At 34.6% G+C, this 25,409-nt stretch overlaps 1 protein-coding gene across 3 annotated transcripts in view; it reads right to left on the reverse strand.

The window, feature by feature from the left end:
* EPC1 (enhancer of polycomb homolog 1) overlaps positions 1–25,409 on the reverse strand; it is a 94,337-nt gene that overhangs the window by 2,339 nt on the left and 66,589 nt on the right. For 2 of the 3 annotated variants that reach the window (XM_030321225.1, XM_030321222.1), the window contains exons 3-14: positions 16,328–16,473; positions 15,738–15,944; positions 15,210–15,358; positions 14,157–14,316; positions 12,736–12,912; positions 12,565–12,654; positions 12,331–12,479; positions 10,140–10,492; positions 2,673–2,791; positions 2,506–2,592; positions 1,505–1,646; positions 1,040–1,403 (exon numbers count right to left, since the gene is read on the reverse strand). In XM_030321225.1, coding sequence (XP_030177085.1) covers positions 1,040–1,403; positions 1,505–1,646; positions 2,506–2,592; positions 2,673–2,791; positions 10,140–10,492; positions 12,331–12,479; positions 12,565–12,654; positions 12,736–12,912; positions 14,157–14,316; positions 15,210–15,358; positions 15,738–15,944; positions 16,328–16,473 — 2,143 coding nt within the window. The remainder of the gene's footprint in view (positions 1–1,039; positions 1,404–1,504; positions 1,647–2,505; positions 2,593–2,672; positions 2,792–10,139; positions 10,493–12,330; positions 12,480–12,564; positions 12,655–12,735; positions 12,913–14,156; positions 14,317–15,209; positions 15,359–15,737; positions 15,945–16,327; positions 16,474–25,409) is intronic. The other variant, XM_030321224.1, reaches the window with a different exon arrangement.

Consider the following 25,409-nt stretch of genomic DNA (forward strand, 5'->3'; position numbering starts at 1 on the left):
CTTCTCTGCCCAGCTAAGAACAAATCTGATCTTATTTTGTAGAACTCTCCCAGAATACCCCTGGTGTGAAAAGATCACTCCTTATATTGAAATTATAGTCATAATTTACACAATTAATCTGACAAGGCTATAATGCTTTGTGATACAAGAATGACTTCCACCTATTACTCACAATTAACAGCATTTAATTTTTACACTTTTATGCTTGTCTTTTAACTAAACTGAAAACCCCTGGTCTTTCTCGTTTCCCCCAGAGTACTTTGTAAATGGTAAGATTCTAATTACCATTAATATTTAAAACAGAAAAGAACCTGAACAAACATTCTAAACAATCTACTGAAACTCAAGATGACAAATTAGCATAAAAAATAATGGTTTGAATAAAAGTTGACCTGGCATTAATACTGTAAGCCTTTACATTATTTACATTATTAACAGCAGCTTAGCATACAAGCCACAGTGGGTTCTATTAATTCTTTACACAAGAAGCTGCAGAAGAAAACAAAAGAAACATTCTAAAGAGAACTCCCTCCATGCAAAGGTAGAAAAACAAGAACATTATAAGCTATTATTATACTAAGGAAGTGACATCCAAAGCATATATGCAATACTCAGTATACCATTTAGTTCAAATTGTTAACAGTACTGAATTATAAAAATCATCTGTTTAAGTCTTGACTAAATAAGGAATTCTCATCTATACTTTTTTTTAAGTTTATTTTGAGAGAGAGAGGGAGAGAGAGAGAGAGCGCGCGTATGTGTGTGTGTGCGTGCTGGGGAGGGGCAGAGAATCCCAAGCAGGCTCCGTACTGTCAGTGCAGAGCCTTATGTGGGGCTGGATCCCACAACCTCAAGATCATGACCTGAGCCACTATCAAGAGTTTAGACGCTAAACCGACTGAGAGACCCAGATGCCCCTATACATTTTTAATGTATATAAGGAAAGAGCAAAAAACACCAATAAGTAGAGAGCACTGCTAGAGGATTTAAGTTAGGGCTCATATTTTTCAAACATTTTAGGCTTAAAATAACTACTGACCTTGGAACTGAATCTACAGAAGATGAAGATGGAACCTTGGAAACTTGACAGTTTGCTGCGGCAGCCAGCTTTAAGGCAGACGATGGAACAGCACTTAAAGTCCTAGGTATATGTCGTGCATTTATGGGGGCAATAGAGTTTACAGTGGCAACTGATGAAGGTACAGTTAATCGAATGTTGTTCCCAATCAGAACCTGAGTTGTTGCAGAATTGGCAGCGGTTACTTGATGACTCAGTGCACTGTGGGAACTTGAAGTCTGTGTCATGTTTGAAGGCTGTAACAAAGTTGAACCTGCCGTTGATGGACTCGTATGTACAAGTGCTGTTGGTGTAGTACTACTGAGGTGTAAGCCCTTGTATACTCCTAGAGAAAAAGAAAGAAGCATCTAAACAATGTACGACTTTGCTGTTTATTAGAGATATAGGTTACAAATATCAGAACAATTTAAATGTCTTTATCCTTACCTGAGGCTGGAAGGACGCCATTCACCCCAATTCCAAGCACCACATCATCCTTCATCTTGAATCCCATCAGTTGTTCTGATGTCACCAAAGCAGAAGCAGCAAATTGAGCACTAGCAGAATCCAAAGTCTTGGAAACAAAACCCTAAAAAGAAAATACAAAACAAATCTAATCAGCATCACTTAGTCTCAAATCAACATTAAAGTTACACAGGTATACCAAAATCAGTTTGAATATAAACCAAAGTGGCAAACCACTGAAATATCTTCATCTCTTTTGACAGTCATAAATTTGAAGAGTGTTCAAACAATATAAGAACGCAGGGATTATGAATTTTGATCTTCACATGTGACAGTATGTAATATGGACAAATCAACCACAAAAATAAACCTTCTAGAATGTGGAAACAGTAAACCTCCAACACAAAGTGTCAGACAAGAAATATGCTAGTAAAACATTTCAGTGATTTGCAAATACATATAATGAAAAATGAGTATGTAAGCTTCTTTTACCTAACTTACATACACACACACACACACACACACACACACACACACACCCACCCACCCACCCACCCCAAAGGTATCTTTGGGACAGGAGGATAACTATCCTTTTAGAACAGAAGTAACAAAACATCACATCATAACTTGGCCTAGAAATTAAGAGGCCCTTTGAATTTTTTTAAATGAATTTTCCTCCAAGATGCTTAGATTCAAATTTCAGCCTTCAAGCTTTAAATGTGTTTCAATGGCAAACATTTATCATCCTTGAGGTTTAAAAGTGATTTCATTTAATAGTAAAAGAGGTTTAGTATGTAATTTAAGATACATTTTAATAATAATTAAAATAACTAAGAAAATGAGCTGGGTGAGATCATATACTAACAAGGAAAATTCACAGACTATAGGACAGACTTGGAAGACAGTGTCTTGATCGCATTTAACTATGTTTTTTAGCTTTACTTTTTAAAATAGGGAGCAGAGGCAACAGCTTCCATACTCACCTGTAATGTTCTTTCTAAACCCTGTATAGAATGGCTATGATGTAGATTCAGGCGAAAGCCACTTTTCTGCTGGTTAGATGCAAGGTTCTATGACAACAGTTGGTAATTAGAGATGAACTCTGGTGGGAAACAATGAGGGATAATCATAAGACAGACAAATCCCTCACCTGTGAAGTGGTGGTGGAGGAATTACTATTTGCTTGCTGTTGCTGAATTTGTGCAAGCTGCTGTTTCTGCATTAGTGCCAGTTGCTGTTGATGTTGCTGGTATTGTTCGGCTGTAAATGCTGAACATAAAACGAGGAAATACTTTATAAAAACACACAGATACCACACATATATTACAATACTAAAACAAATTTCAGCATTAAGAAAATTTTTGTGTAAAATTAAAGCATTTGACAAAGGCTGATGATCCTGCTAAAGATCACTTCCATATGAAAAATTCAGCATTTTTACAACCACATTTATCAGGAGTGGCTGGAGTTTAAAGAAAAACAAAATTATAAACTTCCTGAGTTATAACAACATAGGAAAGAGAAATGCTCACTTCTCAAGTTTCAGAACCATTATTTTTATAAGCTGTGACACTTGTGCTAGACAGTGTAAAAAGGTAATCCAGCTTTTTAAATCTACATATTTAGAATTCAACTTGGCATGGAGCTTGAGAAGAAATCTGGTAATTACCATTTGGTTTCTAGTTTACTCATATCACTGTCCCAATGCATTCAGATGATCCCTAATAGTTCTGTGTATAAATACTAATTGTTCTACATATTTTCTAATTTTAGCCATTACAAACATTCCCTCTATATGGAATATAAGGTTGTTGGTTTATTACCTTTTTTTATTTTATTTTTTAAAGAACTCATCCTTTAGCAGGAAGACAAGAGGCTCCAAATGTTAAGGTTAATTAATTTTCCCCACCCAATTAACCCACCTGGAAAAAATCCAGTCAATAAGAACGGAGTTGTTTATGTTGATTTACTGTACAGAATGATGTCTGAGGAAAGACACTGTGTTATGCTACTTATGTTTGTCTATGGAGAGCTCAGTTCTAAAAAAAACAAACAAAAAAATGTTCATTTATTACCCCCCAAAAAAGTGTGTGCAGTTTTTAAAAAGGAAACCTTTTTCTTTCTCTTATTTTTTGCCAATTAAAAAAAGGAAAAAAAAAGGGTACATACAATCACAACATCTGACTTTAAAGGCTTCTTTAAGAAGCCTGTGGTGTTTGGGTAAGAAATTATTTCAAAACACAAAAAAGGTTATCATGCATCCCTGAATACCAGGGAATCTATAAATCATGCAATGCAAATTTCCTCAATCTAAAGTTTAATGTTTTCAAAACACTGTCCACCAAATTTCCTGTTGTCTTTAATTGCATTTTAATAATTTAGTTGAAGACAGTTTCACTTTATCAAGTTTTATAATTTTCACTCGTAACTCATAAAGAAACTTTATCTTCCAGGATACAGCCTTTCTGCCTAGTACCACTACAAAATGTTCAGGTAGAAATTCTACCATATTTTCAATGGATCAGGAAATTATGAAATAATATTTAGGAAAACCTCAGAAGTTATTAGTGTCTACATAGGCTTTATTTACACTTGAATTGAACTAAGTGCTTAGGCTACAAGAGCAAAAACATAATTTCTTGTAAAAACTTTCGTTGATATCTGTCCCTTGATAAGTTTCTTTTCCTACTATGTTGTATTTCTCAGATCTGAATACTACAGGGAAGACTTTTACTGGTAATAGGATAACCTGTAAATACGGACATAAAGTAACTTTGTGTCAAAATGTTCATTTCCATACAATAGAAATGTGTTGAATCAAAACTTGAAGAAAACTTATAAAAATTAATGCTGCCCTGAAAGATGGTTTATAATTACTGTAACATTTATCTTTAGGTTTAAAAAAATCCGTAAAAAGCAACTTAATTTATTAGTTTTGCTAGTATGTTTTTGAGATTTATGTTTTAACTTCCTAAATTTGATTGAGTTGCCTAAGTCTTGAATTCCCTAGTAGGGGATGCTCAATAAATATTTTAAGAAAGGATCATTTCTGCAAGGTCAGGTCATTACATATCTAGAAAAACAGTAATTTAGCATTCACTGGAGACCTGTATATAAAAAACTCCATTTATATGAATGAATATATTCTTTTGCAGAACTCTGCTTGTATTTGTGTACACTTTAATAAAAAATTTAGCAATAATAAATTGGAAAATTCATTTGAATAAAGGTTCCAAATATTTTTGCGGTAATGTAAGTTAACATTTTAATCCTGGTCTCTGAATTTCACTTTTAAACAACTGTTAACTTCTTCCTAATACAGATTTAGGAATAAAAATGCACCTAACACTCATCATGACTTTAGATCAGTATTGTCAATCTATTGCTTAGATATTATTACACCTCTGGAATAGTTACGAAATTTTCCCCAGACATTTTAAATAAATGATCTAAAAGACATGCATATGTTGAGCAACATATAAGCTGTAAGTGAAGGTAATAAAAACCATAGGTGTAGGGGCCAAGAAACCTTGATTTTTTTTTTTTTTTTTCCAGCTCTTGGCTCTATCTTAACTATCTGAGTATACCTAGGCAAGTAACCGAACTTTTAGGGCTCAGTATGTTCATCAAAAATATTAAGTTAGGTGATCACTAAAGCCTTTTTCAGCCATGCGATGTAAGGATTTTATATTTCTTCTGAGAAATAAATTTCTAATCCTTCTAAAGGCTATATGAATAAGTAGGAAAAGCCTGGACAAAGGTAAGGTAGTAAATTTGGGCAAATACAAAATAAATTGGGTTTTATATTGTTATTTATACAGAAAACTGAGAAGACTTCAGATGGCATTCTAATTCAAAGTTTAACCAAATGCTAAGTGTAAATAAATAAAAATGACCACAATCCCTATCAAGGTAGAAGGTGTTAAGGTTGTATGTCTACCTCCAGACAGGGCGTGGTAGTCAAGTTTGCAATTTACTTAAGGATGGACAAGATGGTTTCATGAACAGATGACCAAACCTAGAATCAGAAGCGTTTCACAGAACTCCAAATTTTTAGATTAGGAGGCATCCTTGGTGATTTCCTCCTACCACTTCACACTAAAGATGAAGAAACTTTCATCTGAGGTCACAAAGATAGTTAACGGTGGAAGGGGGAAAATCAATCCCAAACCAACGAGATTTTAAATATGAAAAGAAATAGATAAAAGTTTTAGATTTAATACTATCTACAAGAAATAATCAAACTTTTTATATACCCAACAGTGTGACTCAAGTGCTTTAAAAAAACAAACAGCCTCATATATAGAACACCTGACAGGAGTCTAGGTATGGGAGAGGAGTCACGCGAGGGACGTGACTAAAAGCTGAGAAGAGGGAAGAAGCATGGTAAGACTTCAAATATTTGAAGGATACTATGATGTTGGAAAGCAAGAAAACTTATTCAGCATGCTTCTAAGGGTAAAAGAGCAATCTGTAGATTTAAATTTAAGGAGGCAGCTTTTGTTCAATATATGGACGAACTTTCTAAACAAGATTCCGAACTCTAGAATAACCTGAAAACTGCTGAATGTGCCCTCCCTAGAGGTGTTTAGGCAAAGGTCTACAACGACCACTGTTGTTTCGGTAGCTGCTAATAATTCTCTGGGGTAGGAATTTAGATGAAATAATCTAAAATGTTACCAGTCTACTTGGACAAAGAAACTATTATGTGGTAACCCAGCACCTGGAATAGCCTATAGCTCAAGCTGTTGCTCTTTAAGTCACATTCCTGCAGCTGGAGCAGATCAACTGAAATGATCCGTGGGAGTGGGAGTAGTGAGTATGACAGGTACTTAGAAAAAAGTTAATAATTTGAAAATTCAGTTTGAGAAGATAGATTTAAGATTACCAAAATGTATGTCGTTTTGTTTGTGAAAACAAAGACAAAAAAACAAAAAACAAAAAAACCCACCAACAACAAACCCAAACACCTATTTTAAAAGAGAATCCTCAATTAGAAATTTCTTTTAGCAGTAGTCAGAAAATTATTTCAATACAGGAAAAGGTAACTTTAAATAAATAAATATAAAATGAAATGACTTTAGAAAGTATTAAAGTATGATCCCCTAAGTCAGCAAGCTTGAACGAAAGTTTTGCGGTTCCTAAGCATTTGTCAGCCACCCAGAAATCCAACCTGAAAAAAAAAAACATGGTATATTGCCATAGATGGCCAAACATGACTGAACCTGAATTCATTGGGCCACAAATTACTTGAACATGAGATTATCTGTGGCCCAAGCTTCCCTTATTGTGAATATTCTTGTACTTCAGCATAGAGAGAACTATTAATTTTACTATGGGTGCTACTCCAGACCCTGCTGAGGATGTAATTCTGAACTGTGAAACACACTTGGATAAGGATTAAGGTCCTACAATTTTATAAAATCTAACCATAAAAATATTTAAGGTCCAAACTAGAGTTCCTTTTAAAACTTTATGTTACAATTTTTATGAAGTAAATTGCACTAATTTAAGTAAGCTACAGATCCTGAGACTTAGAACATCATTCCAGCTACATATATCCTATTAACTTATGAAAATAAGCCTAATCTGTAGAATGCTGATGAAATTTCAGTGGGAACTAGGAATTCAAATCCTGAACATAGAATGGTGGTTTACAAACCACTTTTCTACTTACAGTCTTTCAAAATTATATAGTCCTTTCTAATTATGAAAAAAAGGTGTTAGTTCTGATATCTCGTATCCCCGAAACTCAAACGCATGCAAATGAATACTTAGTCACTGAACAAACATTAAATTTTCAAAGGTACTTTTACAGATTAAAAAAAAAAAAAATACTGTACTTGGAAACTGTCCAAATCACATATTAACTGAAGATTAAGATACACAATTTAGCCATACATACTAAGATCTAGTCCTAGAAATTCTAAATAGGCATATAGTTAAGTCTTCCCAAGTTCCTCAGCACTGTGTCATTCTGCTGTGTGTTATCCAGTGGACCAAGCACTCTGGTACCTGACTAACCAGACTACCTAATGCCAGACTAACCAGGTTACCCATCTGGCCACACAACTATGCAAAATGGCCAAGACTGGGAAGCAAGCAAAAAAATTCTGAGCACCAGAAACTATAAAAGTTGGTGTGTTAAATAAAGCTCATACCTTTTACTAAAAATAATGGACTCTTGATATCCTCATTTAGAATTTCCTATTTGAAAATGAGAAGAAATAGGCTCTTGTAGGTGATTATTTAGGAAAAGGACAATCAATTCAGAGGGTATATCACTATGCCACAACATATGAATAAATATTGGTATTTAAAACAATGACAGAAAAAATGGCTAAATCAAAATACTTGGCTTAAGCAGTAGGCAAGTAAGTATATATCAATTGACTTCTATCTTATCTAATAGTTAAGTTCCAAAGTCAGTATGGTAAAAATTAAGCCTTGAAAATTCCTTTAGAGTGTGCCATGATGGATGTTATCTCTTTCAATAAGCTCAGCAGTTTTTCCTCTTGCATCAGATGGGATCAATTTTTGTGGTTGAGTACCAGATGAAATAGTTTGGCTTGTATCTGGGGGCCATGCTATATGAAAAAATTTATCTTTAAAATTATAATTACACTGATGGAGGTGAGATGCTTCACCTATGAATGAAGGTGGCACCTCAGGAGGCACTGACACTCTGTGAGAAACAACAGATTGACTTCTGCCATTGTCAGAGTGGCCAATTCTGGAGACTATATTCTTTCAGTAGAATTGTATTCATAATCCTATATACTTTTTGAACTGTTAAAATTTTATTTTTTCTCCAGGGGCCTATAGTTGAATTTTTTAAGTTAAATGTACTTATGATATGATTCTACTATAATATACTTTATAGAGCATAAAGAGAAGAGCTTTAGGTTTCTTGAGTATTCACAAATAGCAAAAAATAAAGCATTTCCCTATAGCAATCTGTAGGCAACTATTCTCTAAGTATACAAAAGATCTAGTAAAAATTAAGGGAAAACTGAAAACAATTAAGTGCAATGACAAAAAACTGATAAACCCATTTTCTAAAAGTTGTATATATGGGCAAGGAAATGATTAAAAAGAAAATCACAGTTACTAAAAATTTTTTTTCAGCTAAACTTTTGGTAATACTACTACTGTTCAAAGTTCACCTTTTAATATTCTTTGGCAAACACAAATCAGGTAAGTTTCATAATATCAATGCTTACTTACGTAGTATAGCAAAACAATTTACATAAAAGATCATTAAAAGATCCTTAGGATAGTTATAAAATTCAACTCCTCTATTCTTTTTTATTAAAGATTTTATTTTTCTAAGTAATCTCTACACCCAATGTGGGGCTCAAACAACCCAGAGATCAAGAGTCTCATGCTCTACTGACTGAGCTCACCAGGCACTCCCTCAACTTCTCTATTTAAGGACTGAGAAGATGGGGATTGACACAACATGCCAATTTTCTACAAGAAGTCTCAAGGAATTTATAGAGCCTAAAAATCTATCAGGGAAAACATATTACATGTTTACACCCCACACTATATGTTTCCTTCATATTGAAAAGTTATTTTGATTTTTAAGACTGTAATAGCAGAGAAGATTAACTTTCCATGATATATATACACTCTGAAATTAATGGAACTATACTACTCTGTTAAGCCTCAGAATAATTTAGATGATCTAGCTGATTTCTGAAATGTGATTATTTTTCTTATGAACTAATAAGGATTTCCATTTCACAGAAGTACTTGTTTTCTAGACACAAAGTAAATTGGTTTATAGAACCTTTTCTGGAGATCTTTAACAATAAGCAGCACGTTCTCGTATTTGTTAGAAGGTTTGGCTGTACCTTACCAGATAATTGGGGCGATGCAATAAATATCTTTACAGTCCCTTCAAAATGTGTATTTAAATTATCTTTACAAAAATCTGTGGTAACATAATTTTAACAGTGAATTTCTATAATCTACATGCTTCGTATAACACAGATTTATGCTTTAAAATAGAAAGCTAAAATCTTAGGAATATTTTAAGACAGCATTTATTTTAGACACATTTCACAATATAGCCATAATGCTAAAGCAGATATTATCTAGAGATGTTTCCAAAATTACAATCCTATAAAATTAAAATAATCCTTTAAATATTTAAGTACTGTTTTCTGAAAAATTATTTTCCCTCTTATAAATTGTTCTGCATTACTATCATTAGGTAAGGCTTTTGCATATCTACTGACTTGCTGGTCTACTTTTACAGTTTAAAAAAAAGACTAGAGAAGTGTCCAAGTATAAAATAGTAACAATTAACAGCCCATTTTCTTTTCTTATTATTTGAAAATATAATTGCTGAATCAGGAATTGTGGTTCACAGAGTGTACCCAGGAAACAAATGTCATATATTAAATAGTAATAATTCACCTTTGTAATGTGGGTTTATTTAAATGAGAACACATGTACAAACAGAATTCAAATGAATACTTTACCAAGTCCTTTTTTTCTCTCATTATTTTGAGGGAAAAGGACTTTTAAACTTAAATAGACCACATACTCAAAAAATTAATGAACCTGACATTTCTATAGAAATGTACATCATAACAAAAACACATACCAAAATGTGCTGAACCACTGCTACTTTTACTTTGCGTGGAGGTACTGCATGTCTGGGTCCCAGGTTGTGCTGTTCCTGTTCGATTTATACTCCTATATAATTTTCTACAGGAGAGTTCATCATTGTCACTGTCATGTAGGGATGGTGTCCGAGGCCTAAAATGCCGCCATCTACATGATTTGATATTGACTAGTATCTGACTGAGGTCTTTAGAGAAAGATTTGTCCGAGGTATTTGTTTCTGAGGTATTGGCAAACTGATTGACTGGAGAATGTTGTGGAGAGGAAAGCATTTCCAAATCCAGATGGCGAAACATACTGTCATAGTCTGAGTGAGCTCTGTCCAGTAAGACCCTATTAAAAATAAGGCAGGGAACATATATGTAAAATAGCTATTCAAAAATTATATTAAAAAGACCCACTCAATTCCCCCAAAGCCATCTCAGACTAAATGTTTAAAAGCTATGAATTTGATTATTTCAGTATTTGGCTCCTATAGGCTAAACTCCCAATTTTTTTTCTTTTTTTAAAAAATTCTCAACTTCTGATAAAAGTTCTTTTACTTTATAATTATCTGATTAAAGAGAGTACTCCACCTTAAAGAATAACGTATACTATTCATTTTACCTCAGTAAGAGTCAATAGTTCTAGGAGTTGGTCTACTAGTATAAGTTACTGATAAAACATGAGAATATTTTTCTTTTCAAATTGCTTTTCAACCAAAGGTTTTTATTTCCATTACAAAGCACCAAAATACGTTATAAAATACCTGTTCTCTATTAAGCAAACACTTCATTTTTTTTTGACAGGGGTAGGGGAGAGGTAGAAATGCAATAAAAAGTATGCGATCTTTCGGATATTTTACATCATTAAGATTTCTTTATTTAAAAATTATTTGTCTTTATGTTTTTGAGAGAGAGAGAGCATGCGCGCAAGCAGGGGGGAAGGACAGAGGGAATAAGGGAGGAAGAGAGAGAGAGCGAGTGAGAGAGGGACAGAGGGGAAGAAAATCTTAAGTAGGCTCCACACTCAGTGCAGAGTCTGTGGGGCTCAATCCCACGACCTTGGGATCATGATCTGAGCCAAAGTAGAGTTAGAAGCTCAACAAACTGAGCCACCTAGGCACCCCTCATTAAAATTTCTTATAGACAAAGTATTTGATACCCACTACTCTAGAGGATATACTTTTATGTTATTTATATAAACTTTATAAAAATGATTCTATCTTAAAATGCTACCACTGATAAATGCTAGTACAGAACAAAATACAGCCAACATAGAGAATTTTGACTACTATTGATGTCAACACAATAAAGGGAGGAAAAGCACTAAATAAAATATATTTCAGTGCTCAGACAACTCTAAACTTATGTTTTTAGTGATTAAAAACTGAAATTAAGATTCAAAAATGAAAGAAACACATATATAAGCAATAATTCACTATAAATTACATCATTAGATTTTTTCCCAAAAGCACCTTAATATTATGTTCTGCCTTATATATTTTTTTTCACCAACATAGGAATAATTTTCTTTATCTGCACTTTTATGTGCTCTGTAATTCCTTCTTGCCTCCTGCACAAATACACAAAGTCTTACATAAAGGCATCTAGAATATACATGGGTTGGTTCCATCACGTTTAAACAAAAGAAGAGCGATTAGATCCAGAAAAACTGGGATGTCAGGGTCAGGTTATGCATTGATCCTGGATCCTTTTCACTAATGAGTTAAACGACTTAGTATACTAGTTATATGACATTTCTTGTTGTTGTTTGATTTTTAATTATTTTATTTTAGAGAGAGAAAGTGTGAGCAGGAGAGAACGGCAGAGGGAGAGAGAGAATTTTAAGCAGGCTCCACTCTCAGCATGGAGCCCTATGTGGGGCTTGATCTCATGACCCTGGGATCATGACCTTAGCCAAAATCAAGGGTCGAATGCTTAACTGGCTGGGCCAGCCAAGTGCCCCAAGTTTTATGACATTCTTAGCCTATTCAATCCTTTCTCCTAATATCTCCCAGAACTTCTGAAATAACTTTTTGCAGTTTCTATAAGGATTTTAGTAAAAACATCAGTTAAGAACAGCAAATGGGAACAAATGAACTACTGAGAAGGATTACCTCATTTTCAGCTCTAGATCTGACTCCCTACTGTCTAAAATATCCCTATGCTAGGAGTACAGAAATGCCTTACCTTCCACCGCGCCCAACCCGTCTTCGTGCAAATCCAATACACCTTTGGGGTACGGTGAGGGTAGTTAAGCAGTATCTATATCGTACATCCCCTAATCCTCCATCTTTAGGACTAGTCCAAGGCCAGTTGCCAGTTTGGTCTAAGTGAGGCTTAAAAAAAAAAAAATCTAAATTATTTCATTTTGTCAATTAAAGGTGAACAGTTTATTATTGAAAAAGAGAACCTGAAACTTACAGCATAGTACTGACAGCCTGCTTTCCTACGGAAAGCAAAAGGACCATCAGGATCATTTTCTTCTTCAGCTTCTGAAGAGCCAGACAAAACCTTTAAATAAAATGAAGTGAGTCAAAACACGTGACTTCTTACATCCCTCCTCTATATTCATAGAGAGTTTCTCATATTTACCTGGGAGAGAGGTTCTTCATCTGAGCTGGGAAAGTCATACTGATTTAAATCTTTAGCATTAAAGACTGGCAGTGCGGCAGGACTCGTCTGTTGAGGAGTAGCAGCAGCAGACGATGGTAAGACTTTGGGCTTCTTCTCATATTTACGTTTAGGTCGGATAAGATCAGCTTTATCTTGCTGCAATAAAGTCATATATTAATCAAACTCTAGAAACCATGTTCATCAAACGTACAGTTTGGGTAAGTTTTAAAAAGAAATTTATAGCTATAATGAAGTCATTCATACTCAGAAGAGATAGAAGACTTTGTTTTGTCATCTTTTACTGTAAAATCTTAGAGGTTGGTCTCTGTGACACATGGGTATGTTCCTACAACCTAAACACAACCTCATAAAATATTTTGTTTCAGTTAAAACAGAATAGAAATTCTTGAGCTTCTGAAATCCTGCAGTTAGTATTTACCATTGGCTCCTGTACCTTTTTCTTAATTTTCTATGAAAAATCCAGAAGAGAATTAAAAAAGGGGGATCTAGTCTTTATTTTAAAGAATTAACAAATCAATTTTGGGAAAATAATAATGAAAATAATTTTACAGATACACAAAGCAAACCTCAGATAACTATTACCATACTGGAACATAAAGTTATAATGTGGAGGTGTCACAAAAATAGAGTAGTAAGGATTTGAGAGCTGAACAATAAAGGCTATGTGGAGTGGGGAATTTGAGCAGTTTTAGATGATAAAGAGATGAAATCATTAAACAGAGGAAACGCAGAATAAAATACAAAAGCAAGAGTGAATGAGCTGATGCACTGAGTGATTTTAGAAATATGTATGGCAGGTAACAGCAAAGGCTAGAAGTATGAAGTATTCAATAGGCAAGAAAGGTTAGAGGCAAAAAATAATCCTTGTTGGAAAGAAAAAGTCATGACAAGTAGCATGGTTATGTACATATGCTAAATATTTATATCAAGTTTCAATTACAGTTTTTTTGGGAAAAGTTAATTGTTAAAAAGTTAATCTATATGGTATCTCTCTTTACAATTCCTACTGCTGCATCGACAGGCTAGCCTTGAATCACAACCTGACTTTGTGGCATATTTCACAGTAAGATTTATATGGGTTTTCTTTCTTCACTCTAATGATAAAATACCATTCCATTATCAGCTATTGTTATCACAAAAATTTTTATCACCTTATTTGCTTTTTCTTTTTTTGCATTTTTTAAAATGTTTATTTTTGAAGGACAGAGACGGAGGGTAAGTGGGGGAAAGGCAGAGAGGAGACACAGAATCCAAAGCAGGCTCCAAGTTCTGAGCTGTCAGCACAGAGACTGACACAGGGCTTGAACTCATGAGCTGTGAGATCACGACCTGAGCCGAAGTTGGATGCTTAACTGACTGAGCCACCCAGGTGCCCCTACCTTATTTGCTTTAAACTCCTTCACATCCATTGCTTCCTGATGTTTAAATTGACTGCTATTAGTAATAGGGATGATGGGGATGGCATAGGTAGGTTTCATTGGTTGTCTCTGTGCCATGACCTCAGACATGATCTCTCCATTGTAGTCACCCAAATTATACCTGAAATTATAAAACAAAATTAAAAAAAGCTTAGAAAGTTAAAGTTAGTTCTGTACATAACTATTAATACCTGATACATAATTATAAACACTGACTAGACTTAAGATCACAATTAAACTTTGACTATTTGCTGAATGCTTATTAAAATTAAAGATTACATAATTCCTTTTGTTTCTTCTGTTTAGTTTTTGGCTTAAAGCTTTATCTTGGCACCATAAGTAGATGACTGTTGGAAAAAAAAAAAGGCTCGAACTATAACTTACCAATTTTGGTGAAAGATTTGGTGGAGATGTTGAAATTAATGCCTAAAATGGTGTTGAGGAACTTTCTGCTAATTTGAATTGCTTTGTGCTTTACTATAAAACTAATTTTCCTGAAACAAATTATAAGAAATTTAATAGTGGTTTTCTTGGGAGATACTGACTGAGAAATAGGGGAGTGAGGCTTAAAGTTTTCATTGTGTACTTTCTTGAATGATTGAATGTTGAGATTATGGGCCTTTTCCCCTCCCTTCTTTACACTTGTCTGTAAAAAAAAAAACAAAAACCCAGTATGTGTTTAAAAAAAAAAAAAATTAGTACAATCTAGTGAGTAAATTAAAAGCTGTAGGACTGACAAATGTTCTCTCCCTCCCAGCCTTGCACTCAACTAAGGACAAAAGAATAAGCTTATACTTGGCATATTTTAATTTTACTGAACCCAGTCACTTTTAAAGAAAATAGAGGAACACATGTAAAATTAAACAAAGTATACCATATCACACATTTATATAGTCTCTACTTATTAATAGAAGGTATTTCTGGGGTTAACTGCTTAGGTATCATACTTCAATATATAAAATGCTAATGGTACCATACTTCCTATTGAAGTATTCCTATTAAAGTATACTTTACCTCTTTTCCATAATTTCCAGTGTTAAGTGCAATAGCTCCCTTTTACTCTTTTCTCTTCTTTTTATCATCTCTAGGATAGTAACAGCCCGACTCAGATCTCGACGCAGCTTAAGCATTTTTTCATAAGAGGCTTCGTCATTTTTGCGATTCTGCAAATATGGAGTTGCTTTTTGAATGTCAATAACATTTCTAACTAGTGGCATTCTGAACACCACTACTAACATATAAGAATAGATATATTTGATAGGTTAGTTAGAATTTTAAAGATACTGAAAGGGAATATGGATCACCAGGATCAATTATATATAGGATTTTTAAATAGTTTAACATTAAAATATATCATTAATAGCTATGTAATGAATCCTAAGGTTGATTCACTTTAAATTAATACTTTTCATTATTTTGTATAGAAAGTCTATTTAAACACAAATTAAAATACCACCTTCAGATACTGAGATATTTGTAAGTATAAATAATTTTTCTTATATCAAAAAAAAATTACGAAAGAAGTTTTCCAAATTCACTTACTTTTCGAGTCTGCATTTTTTCAGTACGTCTTCTAAAAGCCACATAAGGATCATTTGTGCTGGAACCATCTCGCTTCTCTTGTTTTACTGATGGGATAAGAGATGGCCCCCGACAGTTTTTTCTTTTTTTAATCCAGTATTCATAAACTTCTCTAATTAATTCATCATCTTCTTTTAGCAGTAGCTTGGCTTCCTGCAGACTGACTGGCTAAATGTAAAATCATTATGTCATTTTCATAGAATACATACATAAGGTTCAAAAGTACTTCCAACTTTAATGACAATCAAAACAGCAATAATTAATAACAGCAAATGTGGAGTGCCTTATACACGTCAGCCACTGATGCTTTACTTTAATTTTCACAACAATCTTATCATGTTTATCATCTCTATTTTACAGAGGGGGAAAATGAGACATGGAGAAATTTAAACATATCACTCAAGATTATGCACGTTAGTACTGGGCAGATATGGGATATGAATTCATGCTTGTTAACTCCAGAGTCTGCTCACTTATCCTAACCTCAACATTATCCTATTTCCATATAGGTATGGAAACACACACTTATTATATATACAATGAAGTTGTACCTGCTGACCACTGCCTTTTTCTAGACGGTCAATCATCTCCTCAAACTGCAATGGGCAGATGTCCATTTTCTTTTTCAGTTTATTCACAAATACTTCATCTTCAGAATCCAAATCATAATCAGGCTGTTCAGCATCCAAACTAAAAGCTGACAGAAGAAACCATAAGCAATCATTTACTATGTGAATCCACTGACAAAAACCTCTCACAGATGTCTGGATAAAAACAAGAGTTAGATTTTCTAACAAAATAAGAAATGTATGTTTCCCACATTTAAAGTTTAAGAAAGGAGACTATCCTTACTGTTAATAGAGACATGAGTCATAAAAGACAATGGATGTGAACCCTTCCTCCCACCTCAAAAGCAAATAAACTAGAAGCCATTAAGAACAGAAAGAGATTATCAAATGTATTGTACTATATGAAAATCTTATAGCTTAAAAATGATGTAATATCGGCAATTTCATATGGTTTGACATAATATAAAAGGACAAGGTCTTTAAATAAGATTGTTTCTAGAATATTTAAGTCCTACCTAATAAATTATTTAACTACTTTACCAAATGCTTAGGGTGTGGTATTTAAAGCTGAAGTGTTAGCAGCCACTGCCAATAACAGTAATAGCTTTCACTCAATGAATGCACATCTGCTAAGGTTTGTTTCCTTATGACAATCACTGTCATGGTAATAGAAATGTGACGTATTTCTATATCTGTTAGGATTAGAAAAAAAAAGGCCAAGAACCACTGCTCTATACTATATTATCAAATGTCCTTCAATACTTCCCAATATTAAACTAGGTTGACAATATAAATAAAATATCAAATAGCTGACAATATAAATAAAATATCAAATAGCTTGATATCAAAATGTCTCACACCTTTCCTTTCCTTAACTTCCCATCATCTCAGAATCCAAATCCTTAGGACTGTTTGAGGTCCTTTTTGACCGAGTCTCTCCAATCTCATCAGTACTTTTTGCCGTAGCAAATATCATGTATTTCTTTTTTAAGTAATCTCTACACCTGATGTGGGGCCTGAACTCACAACTCTGAGATCAAGAATTGTGTGCTCTATTGAGTGAGCCAGCCAGGTGCCTCTCAAATTTTATGTATTTCATACAGCATGCTATTTCATGTCTTTATATTAGCTATTTTCTGCTTGCCCACCTAGCAAATGACTGCAAACGACTAATCTTTTCAAAATCCAACCTGACATCAAGTCCTGTGGAATTCCTTCTTGACTGCCCCCCAACTAGTAAATGGTTCCTTGTCACTTTTTGCTTTTTTAGAAGTTATGAACCCTCTCCCCAGAAAAAAGACTGTGTGAACATATAACATTCTGCATAAACCACCAGCAATTCAAATATCCCTAAAAGCTGTGGTACCAAGCTTAAAAATTCCTGTTCTAGATCAATGCCCTTCTTTTGTACTATTTTCAACACATACTTTATAATCTACTTGATAAGTATTAGAATATGACTGATTTCCTTGAAAGGAGGCATTGTGACTTATTTATCTTTGTACCTCTAGTGCAGAGACAGTAAACATGTTCATCTTGTATGCCAACTGTTTGCTGTACCCTACTGAAAAACATACTGATACTGCCTCTATTCAAGTGGGGAAAAAAACCCTGAAAAAGTATGCAGTCATCCATTAGTGATATCCGTGATAACTACAAGAGGGGGTCCTTTGGCTACCTGAAATCTACATCCTTGCTTCAAGTTTAAAATAGTACCTGGCCTATAGGAATCCAATAAATATTTGTAGAATTGAACATATTACATAGCATTGTTCATTTTCCGTTTTGACCTACATTACACTTCTGTAACATTCCTAATTAAAATATTTAGACTCCTTCATTAAATATGTCTGTATACTGAGGTGCCTGGGTGGCTCAGTTGGTTCACTGTCAGACTCTTGATTTAGGCTCAGGTCATGATCTCATGGTTTTTGAGATTGAGCCTTGCGTTGGGCTCCCTACTGAGCCTGAAGCCTGCTTGGGATTCTCTCACTCCCTCTCTCTCTGCCCCTCCCTTGCTCAGAGTACTCTCTAAAAAATTAAAAAACAACAACAACTCTATACGTTATCATCTCAGCACCCATGTTTCTTATAACCCTTGGCCCTCCAATGACTTTCCATGATCTATTTGTTTGTTATTGCTATGTAAACAGAACTTTTGGAGATTCTGAAGTAGATTAAAATTAAACACTGTTAGATTAAAAATACTTGTTTTCTTGGGTCCCTAACCAAAACAATCCATAGCTGTATTGTTCAATAGGATAGCCACTAGCCAATTTAAATTAATAAGATTAAATTAAAAATCTAGTACCTTAGTCACATTAACCACATTTCAAGTATTAAATAGCTACATGTGGCTAGTGCTATACCTGAAAGCACAGATTATAAAATATTTCCATCATCACTGAAAGTTCTATTAAAAAGTGGTGATCCTGATAATACAAAGAGCCAAACTGATACAGACCAACCAGCAATGTTCTGCTTCTTAAGGGTATTTTTATGTATTTTTAGGGTCTCATTTATATATTACTTTGGCATCCTCCGCTATAAAATAATTTTTCAGATCAAATCACACTTACCAAACTTATTCACAAAAATTAAACAAACCCATCTACTATCACCTTATTATTGCCTTACCAAAATATATTTGACATACATTATATCATGAATGACAAGTCTCATCTAACATATGGAGGAAGGCAATCAAGACTGGAAAGGAAGATCCCTATACTAGGAGCGCTCCTGCCTTTTACAGAAGTTAACAAGTATCTGATGGTCAGACTGCTCTTGCCTCTGCAAGAAACTTTCCTTTTATAGTTGGTGCAAACACATGTAAGATCTTAAAATATAAGGAGAACCAAATCTTGTTCAGATATAAAAATATTAATACCCTAGAAAAATGCTAACATGTAAAAATTCACTTTAGGATTTCATTTGACGAAAAAAACCAAAGCCAATGTTTAACGTGTAATTTGGCTTCAGCCAAACCTGTCCCTTCCAAATGATAGCTCAACTGCAGCTGATAAAGATATAATGTATTTATCATGGTCCTAAAAATAGAGGAGTATCTTCAAACTTTCTGGGCCATGTTACTGAGTTTGTTCAAAATAGAAAATAGGGTCTATAGACAAACAGGCAAATGGATTGCATCTTGTAATTAAGTTGTCAATTAAAATGAGACCTAGCTAGCCAGTAATTGCTTAAAAATAGGAGCCATATTGTAGAGGCTGACTCCTTTTAAAATATTTTGATAGGGATAAACCCAGATATGTATATGATTAAACAAAATACACAGATGGAGGAGAAAATGCAGTAAAGAAATCTAAGCAAGAAGAACATAATAGTACATATAAATTGATTATTTTTAAAGGAAATACAAAGTAGTACAAACCACAGTCTCACGCTTAGAGTCAAGTAATAGAGATGAAATGTATATAAATGTTTATATAACAAAGGGCATATATAGCTCAGACCATAACACTAAACAGCATTTTAAAAATATAAGAAGCAGGGGCGCCTGGGTGGCTCAGTTGGTTTAAGTGTCCAACTCTTAATTTCAGCTCAGGTCATGATATCATGGTTGTGGAATTGAGCCCTGCATTGGGCTCCACGATGGGTGTACAGCCTGCTTGGGATTCTCTTTCTCCCTCTCTCTCTCTCTGTCTCTGCTCCTCTCCCGTTTGCATGTGCATGCCCATTCTCTTTCTCTCTCTCCAAAGAAATAAACTTAAAAAAAAATAGTAATAAAAAAATAAAACTACAAGAGGCAAATAGTGAAAGGATATTTGGGTCTATCAAATGGCACAAATTGTGGATTAGAAACAGAATGTAATCCCTGATTGAAAAGAAGGCACACCATCCAAGGTTCAGGAGACATTTGTCAGACCAGGAATGGTAAATGGGTTTCAACTCAAGCACTAACCCTCAATGATTGGTAATATCAACTTGCAAAGTTCTTGAAATAAATGCTGAGCAGCAGAAAATATTGTTAATAGTGATATTTACTATGGTGTGGTAGTATTTGACATCTTTGCCTTAGACCTATGAAGACAAAGCTATCATTGGCTAGCTAGATCATCAAAGTCTTCAACTTCTTTATATTTCTAAGTAAACAGAGCTTAGAGTCACTTCCAGAATGTACTTGAGGAGAATGAATAGAGAATCCCCGATTTGAAAGATTTAAATCACAGATACAAAATCCTTTTTGATAAAGTTCTGTGGTTGATTTTATGGATTTTATATGTTAGAACATAGTATCAGAAGAATAATGGGGGAAGATGGAGTGTTGCAGGGAGATGGGGAGGTAGGCAAAGGAAGGAGAAAATGCAATCTTTCAGAATCAGGGCATAAAGACAGGATACATCCATGCTGAGGTACTTTAGAAAGTAGGTTCAACAAAGATCTATTTTAAAAAAACCTTTTCATATAGAAATTCACACCTATAAAAATTGCAAAATGAAAAGAGTTATAAGGGATACCTGCGTATCCTTTCCCAGATTCACCTGTTAAATTTTTTTTTTTTTTCAACGTTTATTTATTTTTGGGACAGAGAGAGACAGAGCATGAACGGGGGAGGAGCAGAGAGAGAGGGAGACACAGAATCGGAAACAGGCTCCAGGCTCTGAGCCATCAGCCCAGAGCCTGACGCGGGGCTCGAACTCCTGGACCGCGAGATCGTGACCTGGCTGAAGTCGGACGCTTAACCGACTGCGCCACCCAGGCGCCCCTCACCTGTTAAATTTTATTATCATTTGCACGCATTCTCTATTTTATATCGATGTATACATACATAACTTTATTTTGGGGGACACTGGAGGGTAAATAACATTCACAATTGCTCTTTACTGCTAAACACTTCAGAGTGTATTTCCTTAGATTCTTTTATATAATCACAGTATAGTCATCAACCTCATAAATTTACACTCACACAACAATTTAAATTTCCTGCCTATATTCCAATTTTGCCAGCTGATCCAGCACAGGACCAGTCTAGGATCAGGTATTATTTTTGTTACTGTCTCTTTGGCTTCCTTTAATCTGGAACATTTTCATAGTCTTTGTCTTTTACACACTAATATTTTTGAGAATACACACCTCTCCCCAGAACCTTTCTTCTTCTTATTCCCATTGTGATTAGATTATGCACTCTCTGATGGCATACTGCAATACTCAACTGTCTTAGTCCTTCTCAGTGTATCACATCTAGAGGCACACAATGTTCATCTGTTCCTCATAAGTGATGATAATTTTCATCAGTCAAGAAATTACCCAATTATTCCACTGCATAACTACTGTTTGTTTTTTTCCCCCTCTTGTAAGTAATAAGCAATTTGTAGGGAGAGCTTAAGACCATGCAAATATTCTCCTTTTCAAAATTTCCTCTTCTATTGAGAACACACTGATGATTCTTACATGATTCAATCTTGATCATGATTAACTGCAAAATGACTTTGTAACTCTAGCACTCTCTTCACAGTGTACCATTCAGCTTTTGGCTTTATATTACAAAAGCAGGAGACGACTCTTCACCATTTTTTATGATCAGTATGGATTCACGAATTCCTACATTTTTCAATGCTTTATAATTCATGTTATTCTTAATTTTTCCATTGCTTTAATCTTGCTTCTTGGTTTTTCCAGTGGACAGAGCTATAAATATATATACCTAAATATACACATATATACTTATATAAATGTACATTAAGATTGCTCTTTAAAAAGAGGTTTCCTTGGGGTGCCTGGGTGGCTCAGTTTGTTGAGTAGCCAACTCTTGATTTCGGCTCAGGTTATGATCCCAGGATAGTTAAGATCAAGCCCTGCATTGGGCTCTGCCCTGAGCATGGAGCCTGTTTTAAGATTCCCCCATCCCTCTCCCCCTTTGACCCTCTCCCTGCTTACACTTGTGCTCTCTAAAATAAGGTTAATAAAAAAAAAAAAGTTTCCTTTCAGGATTAACAGGAGAGTCTTAAGACCCAAGTGCAAAAGGAAGGGGGAGAGAGGTTTGTTCCTGTCTATTCATTCTGGTCAGAACTGTTTTGTCCTTTCTTCCAGTATAAATAGGAAAGAAGTCCTAGCTGTGTAATCCAGAAACTTTACAGGTCACTAATCAAAAGAGAAACAACATTACATGATATTTGGATCAAGAGATGCTGAGTAGCCAACACTCAGTGAAATACCTTACAGAGTACCTAAAGTCTGAAGGGGGACAATGGTTTTAGCATGGGTTTTTTTCCTTCAGAGCTCCCACACTAGGAAAAAAGGGAGAAAATTCTGATTTCTTCCCTAAGCCAGTCAAAGACAAGGACAGAGATGAACTTTTCCAAACTAAAGTTCAAAGAAATGTTAACAGAACATGTAACAAACACACAATTGGAAAATGGTACATTAAAAGAAGCTTTTTTTTTAGCCACAAGACTCCCAGAGCCTATAAAAATGATACTATACATTATGATAGGGGAATACAATATGTAATCATTCTCAAACATGTTTGACCATTGCTTTTTTTAGGGAATACTAATTATCTATCACCTGAAAAACTCCCAAGAAGTGGGGCACCTGGGTGCCTCAGTTGGTTAAGCGTCCAACTTGGCTCAGGTCATGATCTTGCAGTCTGTGAGTTTGAGCCCTGCGTCGGGCTCTGTGCTGAGAGCTCAGAGCCTGGAGCCTGCTTCTGAATTCTGTGTCTCCCTCTCTCTCTCTGCCCCTCCCCCGCTTGTGCTCGCTCACTCAAAAATAAACAAAAAAAATTAAAAAAAAAAAAAAAAAAAAACAACTCCCAAGAAGAATTTGTGTAACATTAGCTTAAGAGCTTTACAAAATAGGAATTAGGGGAACTACAATGAACCAGTCCATATATATAGTTCAAGGTAATGTACCCTTCATAAGTAATTTACTAGACCACCTTGTAGTCAAAATTCAATTTTAACTTTGCAGAAATTTACACCATAATGACTTTTATTGTATTATATTAAAAGCCAATACCAAGTTTTAAAGAATTAACATAAATCTTACACAATTTCTTCCAGAAAACAGAGGGAATACTTTCCAACCTGTTTTATGAAGCCACTATTACTCTGATACCAAAACCAAACAAGGCAGGGGTGCCTGGGTGGCTCAGTTGTTTGAGTGTGCAACTTCAGCTTAAGTTATGATCTCACAGTTTGTGAGTTCGAACCCGGCACCAGGCTCACTGCTGTCAGGCAGAGACCCCTTTGGATCCTGTCTCCAGTCCACTCTCTGCCCCTCCTCCCACTTACATGCTCTCTCTCTCAAAAATGAATAAACATTAAAAAAAAAAGATTAAAAAAAAGAGAAACAAGGCAGAGCACGTGCACGTGGCACACATACACATACACAGTCAAACATTATCTCTCATGAACGTAGAAGCAAAACTCCCCAATTAAATTTTAGCAAATTCTACCCAACAAGGTATAAAAAAAATACACTACAGCCAAGTGGGATTTATTCCAGGTATGGTTCAATATCTGAAAATCAATAACTTATCACATCAACAGGCTAAAGAAGAAAAATCAAATGATGCTATCCATTGGTGTAGAAAAAGTATTTGACAAAATTCAACACTGATTCAACACTGATTCATGATAAAAACTCTCAGTACACTAGGAGTAAAAATCACGATCCATTAAGAGTAAAACTAATAAACTGGATCTCAGAAAAGTATCTTTTGCTCTTTGGAAGACTCTGTTAAGAGGATGAAAAGTCACATTATATATACTGAGAAAAAATATTTCCAAATCACATATATGACAATCTCATAAAAGGCAACTACAAAAACACTTGCAGGTAACGTAATACTTAATGGTGAAAGACTTAAATATTTCCTTCTAAGATCAGGAACAAGGCAAGGATGCCTGCTCTCACCACATAGTTTAACACAGTATTGAAGTTTTAGACACTATACTAATGCAAGAAAGAGAAATAAGACAGATTGAAAAGGAAAAATAAAACTGTCTCTATTTGCAGACTATAGTGTGATTTTCTATGTAGAAAATTCCAAAGAATCTGCAAACATTTCCTAGAACAAGCAATTTCAATTAAGGCCACAGTACATAAGACAAACAATTTTACCTGCATGTCTGTATACTGACAATGAACAAGTGGAAACCAATCAAAAATGCTATACCATTTTCAATTGCTCCACAGAAAATAAAACACTCAGGTATAAATCTAAAGAAATGTGTACAGGATCTGGGGTGCCTGGGTGGCTCAGTTAAGTATCGACTCTTGATTTCGGCTCAGGTCATGATCTCACGGTTCATGAGTTTGAGTCCCATGTCAGTCTCTGTGCTGGTAGCATGGAGCCTGCTTGGGATTCTTTCTCTGCCCCTTCCCAGCTCATGCTCTCTCTCTCTCTCTCTCAAAATAAGTAGATAAACATTAATTATTTTTAAATAATAAAGAAATGTGTACAGGATCTGTATAATGAAAATTATGAAGTGTCAATGAAAGAAATTAAAGAAGAACTAAATACTTGCAGAGTCACACTGTGGTCATGGACTGAAGACTCAACATATTAAAGATGTCAATTCTCCCTATAGTGATCTATAGGTTTAATCTAATCTTATCAAGTTTCTTTGTGGATACAGACAAACTTATTGAAGGCCCTAGAATACCCAAAATAATTTTGAAAAAGAAAAAAAAAGAAGGAATGACTCTTCCTGATATCAAAGGTTATCATAGAGCTGCAGTAATCTAAACAGTGGTACCATCTTGAAATAAATGGAAATCAGTGGAATAGAATATAGAACCCAGAAACAGATCCAAATCAATATGCTTAATTTTTGGCCAAGAAGCAAAAGCAATTCAATGGAGGAGGGAGGGTTTCTTCAATAAATGATGCTGGAGCAATTGTACATCCAGAAATAAAACCAAAACAAAGCACAAACAAACAAAAAAAAACCCTTGACCTAAACCTCACACACTCAAAACTGATCATATACTTATATGTAACTGATAAATTTGATCTCATCAAAATTAAAAACTTTTGTTCTGTGACAAGACTCAGTTAAGAGAATGAAAAGACATTATATACTGAGAGAAAATA

The sequence above is a fragment of the Lynx canadensis genome, chromosome B4 (genome assembly GCF_007474595.2).
Source record: "Lynx canadensis isolate LIC74 chromosome B4, mLynCan4.pri.v2, whole genome shotgun sequence".
Classification (NCBI taxonomy): domain Eukaryota; kingdom Metazoa; phylum Chordata; class Mammalia; order Carnivora; family Felidae; genus Lynx; species Lynx canadensis.